The sequence below is a fragment of the Myotis lucifugus genome, unplaced genomic scaffold (genome assembly GCF_000147115.1).
Source record: "Myotis lucifugus unplaced genomic scaffold, Myoluc2.0 scaffold_22, whole genome shotgun sequence".
Classification (NCBI taxonomy): Eukaryota; Metazoa; Chordata; class Mammalia; order Chiroptera; family Vespertilionidae; genus Myotis; species Myotis lucifugus.
In genome coordinates, this window is record NW_005871070.1 from 11,555,403 (window position 1) to 11,566,521 (window position 11,119).

At 45.9% G+C, this 11,119-nt stretch overlaps 1 protein-coding gene across 1 annotated transcript in view; it reads left to right on the forward strand.

Annotated features, from left to right (window-relative positions):
• The window catches only part of PRKCB (protein kinase C beta), a 100,771-nt gene that overhangs the window by 14,344 nt on the left and 75,308 nt on the right, over positions 1-11,119 (forward strand). Inside the window, exon 2 of the mRNA XM_023751479.1 lies at positions 10,739-10,895. Within this exon, the coding sequence (XP_023607247.1) occupies positions 10,739-10,895 (157 nt within the window). The remainder of the gene's footprint in view (positions 1-10,738; positions 10,896-11,119) is intronic.

Genomic DNA, 11,119 nt, shown 5'->3' on the forward strand with positions numbered 1-11,119 from the left:
CACGACATTAGCTCATTTTGTCTCCTCTTTCCAACACCTACGCCTCGCAGTACTTTTCTGTAATTGCGTTGGCTGGTACGTCCTAACAGTGTTCGGCTCCATGGTGATGGAGGGCTTTCTTAATTTGATGGTGGCCTTAATGGAACCTGAAAGGCTCGAGTGTTACCAGTGAGCCTGAGGAAGGCCTGGGATAAGTTACTAAGCCAAGAAAAGCACCCATCCATTCCTCTTTTTCTAAGAGTTAAAAGTAAGAATGATTATCGAATTTTGTCACTTGCATTTTTGTCATTTTTAAAAGATAATACATGGCTTTTCTCCTTTGACGTAGTTTTATAGTGAATAATATTAATAAGACATTTTCTAAGACTATGCAGGGATTTGTTTAGAGGGTCACACTTATTGGACATCCAGTACAAGCTGTCTGGTGGAGAGCTGTGTGCCATGTCCTAAGGCTTAGTAAAGAGTATCTGGGTAGAAGTTAAAATCGTGGCAGCAGAGCCCTCTGGAAAATGTGAAAATTAAAACAATCTTCTAAATAATCCATGGTCCAAAGAGGAAGTCTCCAGGAAAATTAGAAAATATTTTGAACCAATGAAATTAGAGCGTATCAAAATTTGTGGAAGCCAGATAAAGAAATGCTTGAAATAAAATTTATCTTGTGGAATTCTACCAAACATTTAAAGAAGAAATAACACTGATGCTTGAAAAATAGAAGGAACACTTTCTAACTTATTGATGAGGTTAGCATTAACCTGATACCAAAACCAGACAAAAACAATAGAACTATAGATAAATGTCCCGTAAGAAAGTAAAGGTAAAAATTTTCAACAATATCCTAGCAAATCAAATCCAGAAATATGTAGAGAGAACAATACACTGCAACTAAATGAGTTTTCTCCTGGGGAATGCAAAGCTGGCTCAATAATCAAAAAACCATCAGTGTAATCACCATGTTAATAATTTAAAGAAAGAGAAACCACAGGAACATATGAATTGTTGCAGAAAAGACATTTTACAAAATTTAATGAACATTCCCAGCATACTAAAAATACAAGGGAACTTCCTTGACCTGATAAAGGACATCTACCCAAAAAACAAAACAAAACAAAACAAAAAAAACAAAATAGACAAAACTAACATACTTAGTAGTGGAAGGCTGCATGCTTTCTTCCTAAGCTATGGAGCAAGACAAGGATGTCTACTCTATTCAACATCATACTAGCATACCAAGCCAGTACAATGACAATAAAAAGAAATAAAAGATTGGGAAATATAGATTGGATAGGGAAATCAAACTCACTGTATATACAGGAAACATGGTTGTCTATGTATAAAACTTACAAGAATCTAAAAAAACAACAACACAACCCTTCTAGAACTAATAAGTGACTTTAGATAAATTGCAGGATATAAGGTCAGCACACACAAAAAATCAATTTTATTTTGATATATTAACAATTAGAAACCAAAATTTAAAAAAACACCATTTATTTTAAAAATTTGAAATATTTAAATATAAAGCTAAAAAATATGTGTAGGGTTTGTATGCTGAATATTACAAACCATTTAAAGATATCAAAGAATATCTAAAGAATGGAAAGACATATTCATGGACTGGAAGACTCAACATAGTAAAGATGCGAATTCTTACAGATTGATCCATAGACTTAATGAAATTCTAATCAAAATCTCAGCAGAATTCTTGGTTGATATGGACAAAGTGAATCTAAATTTATGTGGAAAGACAAAGAAACTAGAAGGGCCAAAACATTTTTTAAGATGAAGAATAAATTTGGAGGCATCACAAGTACTCAATCATATGACTTACTGTATAAAGCTTCAGTAATGAAGCAATGAGGTTTTGGCCAAGGGGTTGATTCAAAAAATGAATGAAATGGAATAGAGTTCAGATATATACTCATCATACAAATATATGGCTTTTTAAAAACAATCTGCACTAATAAAAGAGAAACATGCAAATTGGTGTCACTCCACTATGCCCACCAGCCAATCAGGATGACTATGCAAATTAACCCAACAAAAATGGCAGTTAATTTGCATACGCAGGTGGGAAGCAAAGACTGAAGGCTCCAACCAGAGTGAAGAGTGAAGACTGAAGAGGCTTGGTTTCTCCCCTGCAACCGGAGCAGAAAATCCTAGCCTCGAAGCTTCGCTGCGGCCAGAGGGGAAAAGCCTAGCCTGGAGGCTTGGCTTCTCTGCTGCGGCCAGACCAAAGGTCTGGGTCCCGGGTGCTGGAGGAAAACCGGTGCCGGCAGCCAGGGGAAGGAAGGCCTATTGCGCGAATCTTCGGGCTTCTAGTGAAATTAATAAAGTACAATCTGTTAACAAATGATATGGGAGCGGTTGGACATCCTAAAAAATAAACCTCCACCTCCACCTCATTTCTTATACAAGAATTAACTCAAAATGGATCATAGATCAAATGTAAACTGTGAATGTATACAATTTTAGGAAACATAGGCGAGCAAGTTTATGACCTGGAACCAGACGGAGGATTCTTAGATCTGACACTGAAAACATGACTCATAAAAGGAAGAAAACAATAAATTCAACTTCATTAAAATAAAAAATAAAAACTTTTGCTCTGCAAAAGACACTGTTACAAAATGAAAAGTCAATTTCCAACCCGCCGCTGGGACCCTAAAATGATGAGCTCTTGACATTGCTTCTTAGTGAATGGGAGGGGTTGACTAGGGACCCCAAAAGGCTGCAGGCTGGGCGGAGGGCCGAGCTGTGTTGTGAGTCTCGGTGCACTCTCCGAGTCAGACATCCCTGAGGCCCAGAGGTGTGCAGAGTGCGCTGTGGAATAGACAGGAGGGTAAAGGCGTCCAGGCCTCTGGCCAGAAGAGAGTGGAGGGCTTTTCCATATGGGCAGGACAGGAAAGAAGTGACACCACAGCAGTGCGCCCATGGCCCAGAGTGAAGGGATGGGGAGGGGGTGGGGGGAGTTGATGTGGTAAAAAAATGGTATAAAGGGAGCAAGGAAATAAAAAGGTAGAATATTATTGGGTTGTGTAACAAGTACTGGTGAGGATGTGGAGAAAAGGGAGTTCTCAGCACTGTTGATGGGATTGCAGATTGGTGCAGCCACCGTGGAAGTTCCTCCATCGGTTAAAATGGGGCTACCATGTGGCCCAGAAATTTCCCTTTTGGGTGTTGATTCAAAGAAATCCAAAAAGATATCTGCACTCCTATATTCATTGCAGCATCGTTTACAATAGCCAAGATATGGAAGCAACCTGAGTGCCCGTCAGAAGATGAGTGGATAAAGAGGAGGTGGTACATGTATACAATGGAATTTACTCGACTATAAAAAAAGAATAAAATCTTGCCATTTGTGACACGGGTGGACCTAGAGGACATTATGCTAAGTGAAATGTCAGACACAGAAAGACAAATACCTTATGATGTCACTTGGATGTCGAATCTAAAAAACAAAATAAAGAAACAAAATAGAAACAAACTACAGTGAAACCTTGGTTCTCGAACTTAATTCGTTCCAGAAGGCTGTTCGAGAATCGGTTTGCTTGAAAACCTGAATCGTTTTTCCTATTAGGAATAATGTAAATTGAATTAATCCATTTAATCTATAAATAAGCACTTCTTTTCCTAAACGCATGACACCATCCACCACTAGCCTTGAAGGAACCACTTTCTACACTCCTCCCAGGCTGTCTCTCAGGTCCGCATGCGCATCTTCACTTTTCACCCATCACTGGCTCAGATGCTGTCACTGGCTCGCTGCTCTTCCTTTATGCAAATCAACAACAGTTTTTCTACCTCCTCAACTTCCTGTGATCATTGCTTCCTGCACACGCTCAGCACTCTTGACGGCCTCTACATGCTTTAAAATTGTGCTAATTGTTGATTTTTCCAGCAACAAAGGCGTTCTCTCCTTTGTTTGTTGCCTGAGACGCTTTTTGTCATGCTGAGGTGTCAGCCTGAAAGGGTTGTCAGGAAACCCGAGTTTGGTTAGAAAACTGAGACATTTTTTCTGTGAGCAACTTGGTGGAGAACTGAATTGTTCGAGGTGGGAGACGGTTGAGAAACAAGGTTTGACTGTAATAGGTACAGAGGGCAAACTGATGGTTGCCAGATTGGAGGAGGTTGGGAGGTTGGATAAAAAGTGTGAAGGGATTAAGAGGTACAAAGTGGCAGTTGCAAAGTGGTCTGACATGTAAAGCACAGCGTGGGGGGTGTAGTCACTAATATTGAATACCTCCGCCTGGTGCCAGGTGGGGAAATCGAGGGGAACACTTGGTAAATCGTATCAATGTCTAACCACTATGCCGTACACCGGAAACTAATCTATAATAATAAAAGTGTAATATGCTCATTAGACCGGACGTCTTTCCGGACGACCTTCCAGACGAAGCTGGGGCTGCAAGGGAGCCAGTGCCGGCAGCCGGAGGAAGGAAGGCCTACTCTTGCACGAATTTCATGCATCGGGCCTCTAGTATAAAACAATACTGAATGTCAGCTGTAGTTGGAAAAGTACAGGGTGATTGGCTGTTCAGAGGAAGTGCTGGGCGGTGGGACACCAGCAGGCTGGACTGGAGCGGAGAGAGGCTGGCATGAGAAGGGTGGACTTCACGTGTGGCTGCAGGTTGTCTGTCATTCCCATGCTGCCTCTTCCCACTGCATCTGTAGCAGAATCCCATTGGAGGGGCACTCCTTAGCGCTGAGATGTAGCTTGACAGTTACATAACGTCATCTAAAGTCTCAAAGGGGGAAGGAAGCCGGCGTTGTTAGCCTCTGCCATGTGCTTCACATTCTACGTTAGCCCCTAGAATTAGGGTGGCCATATAATTTATCGTCCAAACTGGGGCTCCTGAAAGCGAAAGGACAGCAGGTACAGACGGAGGCTGTTGTCCTGGACAGGCCGCTGTGTGGTCGGCCACCGGCCTCTGAGCTGGGTGTGGTTTTATCGCATTTTGGAGGCAGGGCCACGGAGGATTCGAGATGTTCTAAGAGCACCGTTAGTGATGTTAAAGTAAGAAACCATGGAAACCTGTAAAGAATTTTTGTGAGTTTATTTGAGCCAAACTGTCGACATATGCTGAGAAGCAGAACCTCAACAAATTGAGACAATACTCTGGAGAATGGCAGGTTACATCTGTATTTATACATTGCAATCAAAGGAAAGGGATGTAGTGGGTTACACAAAATCCATTGGTGGTAGACTAGGGAGGCGGGAGGAAGCAAAGCAGGGAAACCCCTGGGATTGGATAAAAGGTAAAATGATAGACACATGGTGAGGTGGGTGCAGGAACAATTAACATGATAACAATGAATGAATTTGTGGTATCTGTCCTGGCGCCCAGCACATTAGGTTGTGCCCCAAGGGGTCCAGAAAATGGGAAGTTACAAGTTACCCAGACATTTCAAGGGTATATTATCATAGATGCAAAAAGACAGATAGACTCAGTTAAGGTAAAGGTTTTGTCAGTGAAGATACCGGCCTAGGACATAACTACCCACCATAACTGCTTTTAAAGTTTAATTTCAGACCATCCTCTGTGGTAACTTTAGGTCTGAGTTTGCAGGACCATCATGCAGGCCTCCCCTGAGCTGCTTGTCAGATTAGCATGTGGCCCCTTTCGTCCACAGTGAGTTGGGGCAGAGGCAAGATTCAAACCCAGGTCTCTGACTCCAAAGGCCAGCTGGCCAGTTCCGTTCTGATTCCCGGGTACCAGCTCTTCACCGTCCTTTCAGTAGCCGTGGCTCGACAGGCTTTCTGCGAGAATGGCACCGCGACTTCCCACCGGGAAGTCTGTCTCCACATGGATAGGCCCATGTGTGCAGGCTGCGCCACGCCAGCAGGACAGGGAGCCGGCTGTCCTAGGGGCCTGTGGCCACCACGTGCCCACTGTGGGCTGGCGGAGACCCCGGGCGTGCTTGCGTTGTCATCAGAGATAAGATGAGGTCCCAGGGGAAGGCCAGTAAAGGGGCTGGAAGGAGACTGATGGAGCCAGTGTTCACTGCCACGGCATCAGAGAACCTGTGGTAGAAGAAGTAATAAGCAAACGGGAATCAGGAATGGTTGACGAGAGGAGGGCTAATGAAGCTTGCAGTTTAAAAAGGTGTGGCAGGGCAGTGGGCTCCCCTTGGGGTTTAACCGAAGGCCGGGGTCACTGGAATAGAGGAAGGGCAGGGCAGGGTAGCGAAGAGATGGTGGCTATGAGATTTTTCACCTGGTCAGCCTCTCTCCCTCCACCCCTGCTTGGATGCTGGGGGACGTGCTGAGGGTGTCCCGTGTCCATGCGTGGCTCACCAGCGCTCAGTGATGCAGACCCTGGGTGTTTAAGCATCTCTCTGCAGACCCCTTGCTCTACAGTCTTTGGGAAACAGGATGGGGTCCCTCAAGGCCAGGACAATGGATTCCTCTTTTTGTTTGTTTTTTTGTTAATCCTCACCCAAGGATATTTTTCCCCATTGATTTTTAGAGAGAGTGGAAGGGAGAGCGAAGACAGAGAGAGAAACATTGATGTGAGAGAGACACATTGATTCGTTGCCTCCTGCACTCGCCCTGATCATGGCCAGGATGAAGCCTGCAACTGAGCTACGTGCCTCTGACCGGAATCAAACCCGGGACCCTTCAGTCTGCAGGCTGACACTCTACCCACTGAGCCAGACTGGCCAGGGCAGGACAGGGGCATACTGAATTTTTAAAAAGATGAATACTCCATTAATAAAAGGATTCATTCTCTTTGCAATAAATTCAGAATGTGAGAGAGAAGGCTAAATTTGGTCTCTTTTGCTCACAACCCCCAAACCAGGCTGCTCTACCTCTCCCTCAGATTAAGCATTCCTGTAAGTCGATGTGCTCACACCCACGTCGCGGCCAGCGGTGCAGTGAACTTTGCGGGGGGAGCACACTAACCAGATAGAAAAGCATTTCTCAAGGAAAATCAAAGTCCATGGCCATGCGTGGGCTCGAGAGAGGCTTCCTCCACACACGGCGGCTCTCTCGCTGCTGGGAAAAGGACTTGACTTTGAACGGCTTTAGGCGGGTCAGGCCTGTAACTGCCGTCAGCCGCTCATGATGCAGCCGTGAGGAGCCACGGCTCCTGGAGATGTGAGCGCCCCAGTCTCAGTCCCAGAACCAGTTCCGCTCCATTCCTCCCGCAGAAACTGTTGGCCCTGGCAGAGGGCGGAACCGAGAAAGTGGAGGAAAGGAGCCTTCAGGGCCGGGAGAGGGTGGAGTCAGCCTCGATCACGGGAAGCAGCCGCTGAGGGCAGGTCACTGCACACCACTAGCTGTGAGACTGGCTCGAGAATGCAGTGCTCTTGCTGTGCAGAGCAGCTGTGAGGTCACCCTCCGAGGGACGCGTGCTCTCCTGTGACAGTGCCGTGTCAGTTCCGCTCGGATGAGGGTGCGGCCCTGGCCCAGTCCTGGCGGAGAGAAGATGAGCTGTGTCCACTTGCATAGGTGTGGCCAGTCAGCCAGCTTCCCGGCACGTCAGAGCTCCTGAGCCCAGTGTCTGTGCAGCTTACGATGTGGTGGAGGAGTCCCCCTGAGCTCCCAGCCCAGCCGCTGGCATGGGCTAGTCCTCTTGAGATGAGTTTGTGTTTTATGGCAGCGATTCTCAACCTTCCTATCTCATGGCGTATAAACTAGTTACTAAAATTCGGCAGCACACCAAAATGTATTAAATAGCTTTTGCCGATCTGACAAAAAATAGGTATAATTTGGATTCTTTCACACCGGCTAGCTATTGTTGTGTTGGCTGTTGTCATTTTTTATGTGACAATCTCTGGGAAAAGAGGTCAGTGGCCCTGACTAAACAGTCAGGAATTGCAGGTGTTAAACATGCTGTGGCCACCAGTTGAGACCGCTGCACTATGGGGAGACTGCACGGGCATCCTAAGGACTTGTACCAGATGCATACTTTACCTACTGTGCTATACTTTACCTACGGTGCTCTGTGCATGCACTCACCTGGGCATCTGTTAGAAAAGCAGGTGAGCAGGTCACTCCAGAGTTACTGAGTCAGAGTCTGTCTGAGGGTGGGGCGCGGGATTCTGCCGCCCAGCCTGAGAGACCCGCTGCATGCTGGGGTTTGAAAGGCGCTCCCGGAAGGGGTCAGGTGCAAAGGTCAGATGCACTGTTCTCAGGAAGAGAAACCACTGCTTCATATCAGTTCATTCAGAAATGGTTAAATCTCCATAATAAAAATGGACAAATCTATTAAAGGAGGGCTGTGAGTAATAATGATAAAATAATCCTATATAATAAATGCCTAATTTGCTAAGTGTCCGGTTGGCCATTCAACCAATCAAAGCATAATATGCTAATGATATGCTAAGGCTGCTCAACCGCTCACTATGATGTGCACTGACCACCAGGGGCAGACAGTCGACTGGTCGACCAGTTGCTATGACGTGCACTGGCCAACAGGGGGCACACAGTTGACCGGTTGACCAGTCACTATGACCTGCACTGACCACCAGGGGGCAGGCGCTCTGACCGGTAGGTTAGTTTGCTGCTGGGGTCTGAGCGATCGGGACTGAGCAAGATGGGCCAGACATGCCCTGGAGCCCTCCTGCGGTCCCTCCCTGGCTAGCCAACCCCCTGCGTCCCTCCCCAGCCCTGATCGTGCACCGGTAGGGTCCCTTGGCCTGGCCTGCACCCTCTCACAATCTGGGCTGAGGGACCTCCCCTTCTCCCCCCCCCGAGTGCATGAATTTCGTGTACTGGGCTTCTAGTAATGAAATAACAGTAATATAGCTAGCATTTATTGACTATTCCCTAGGCCCCAGATTCTGTGCCAAACATGTATATTCTCTATCTGATTGTACTCTCCTAACAGCCAATGAGTTATGCATTACCTCCATTTTATCAGTCAAGAAATTGAGTTCAGGAATGTGAAGTAATGATAGGGAAGATGCAGACTCCGGCATCTTGCAGCCCTGTATCCACAACACTGTACAACCTGGCTACTGTGTCATTAGAAATCAACTATATGTTGCATAAATTTGGTTTTATGTCTTCCTTGGGGACAGGATCAGCATCTTATGTTGTCCCTTTTGTCCCCTGTTCCTAGCAGAATGCCTACACATAGTAGGGACTTGCTATGGGACATAACTGAATCAAAGGAAACACGCTTGCTCCTGGTGCAGGAATGAGATGCAAAGAAGTGGTGTAAGATTTGTGGGGACTGAGAATGGATTGAGAGAGAGGTGTCATTACTTGGGATGACAGGCTCCATCGGAAGTAACATGATGGGTGGAAGCAGAGGATGCCGCAGTACCGAGTGCTTTATCCCCTGCTATGCCAAGTTCTGTTTCCAGTGTTTTATTGCACTTTTGGTACAGTTATAAACAATGTTGAATCATGGCAGTGGTCATGAATATCTGTCTCATTCCTGAATTTAAGGGATTGCATTTATCATTAACTGTGGTGCTATTATTTCAGACACCCTTTATTCCGTGAATGAAATCAGCTATTTCTAGCTAACTGCAGTGATCTGGTGGTTTCCCCCTTTGCCCTGTAAATATGATGACTATTTTAACAATAGATTTCCTAAGATTGAACCGTCTTTGCATTCTTGCTAGGAGTCATTATATACTAGCCTTCTAATATGTAGCTTAATTCAACCCAATATATTACTTTGGATTTTTTTTTCACAAGTGAGATGGTTGGCACTGTATCCTTAAGATCTGTACAACTCACAAGATCTACACAACTTCCATTTTCTCATCTCCTTCCCTTGGCTACTAATGAACTACTTCCTGTTTCTCCAGCCCGGTGTTGTATCCCACCGTAATGTGGCCAGCGCCTACACCCCCTGCCCTCTGCTTTCTCCCTGCCCTCTGCTTTCTTTCCTTCTCTAGGCTGTGCTCTTGACGGAGGGTGGAGCCAGTATTTTTCCATTCTCCTCTCTATGGGCTGTTTGGGTTCTGGGTACGGGTGCTGCATGGATGATGGGTGTACCTTGGTTTAGTGGACATCTCTTTCTCTTCTAGCTCTTTCTTTTTGAATTGAGTAAAATTCACATAACAGAAAAAAATGGCAGTTAGTACATTCATAGTGTGCGCGTAGCCATCATCTCTGTCCAGATCCAAGAAATTGTTATCGCCTGTAAAGGAAACCACATACCCACTAAGTTGTCACTCACCACTCTCCCCCTACCCCAGCCCCTGGCAACTGCTAGTCTGCTTTCTGTTTATGAGAATGGCCTGGTCAGGATGTTTCACATCCGTGGAATCATACAACACGTGAGCCTTTGTGTCAGGCCTGCACACATGTTTATAGCAGCCCTATTCACAATGGCCAAAGGTGGAAACAGCCGAATGCTGGTCAGCTGAGGAGTGCGAGCAAGTGGTCTGTGCGTACAATGGACTGTTAGTCAGCGTAAGGGAAGCGCTGGTGCTACAACATGGACGAGCCTTGAGAACATGGTGCTAAATGGAAGGTGCCAGTCTTCCCGTGGCCTCTGTGGAAACACACTCAGAGAACGGACAGTCAACCTTGGGGGTGGAGGGGGCGAGTGCAGAAAGTCAGCAATCCATTGTAGACCAATGCAGAGCAGAGCCCACATCTCATCAGTTTATCTCGCTTTGCTTACATCTTAGCTATTGAGGTTAATAAAATAAAATTCCCATTAAGTGAGTGTGGTGCCAAGAGCCCTCCCACAGTCTCTACAGCCATTGCCCGTTGGTGCTTAAACGTTCTGGGCGTTATTCATGCTGAAAGTGCTTTCTCTCTTTCCAGTAAGAGATGCTAAAAACCTTGTCCCCATGGACCCCAATGGCTTGTCAGATCCCTATGTGAAACTGAAACTCATTCCTGACCCCAAAAGTGAGAGCAAACAGAAGACCAAAACCATCAAGTGCTCCCTCAACCCCGAGTGGAACGAGACATTCAGATTGTAAGTTGAAATTATTGCAGCCCAGCATGGGGGGTGGGCCACCGGAGATGGGGAGTTCCTCTCCCAGCTGTTCCCTCCCCTCCCCTCCCTCACTCACTCCCTCCCTCCCTTCACCAGATTACCATGTATCCATTGGATACATAAGAGCCTATCCAATCATCGGGAGTAATGAGTATATTTACAAAATATTTCCATGTGTGTTCGGTGTTGTGTGCAGGTCGTTA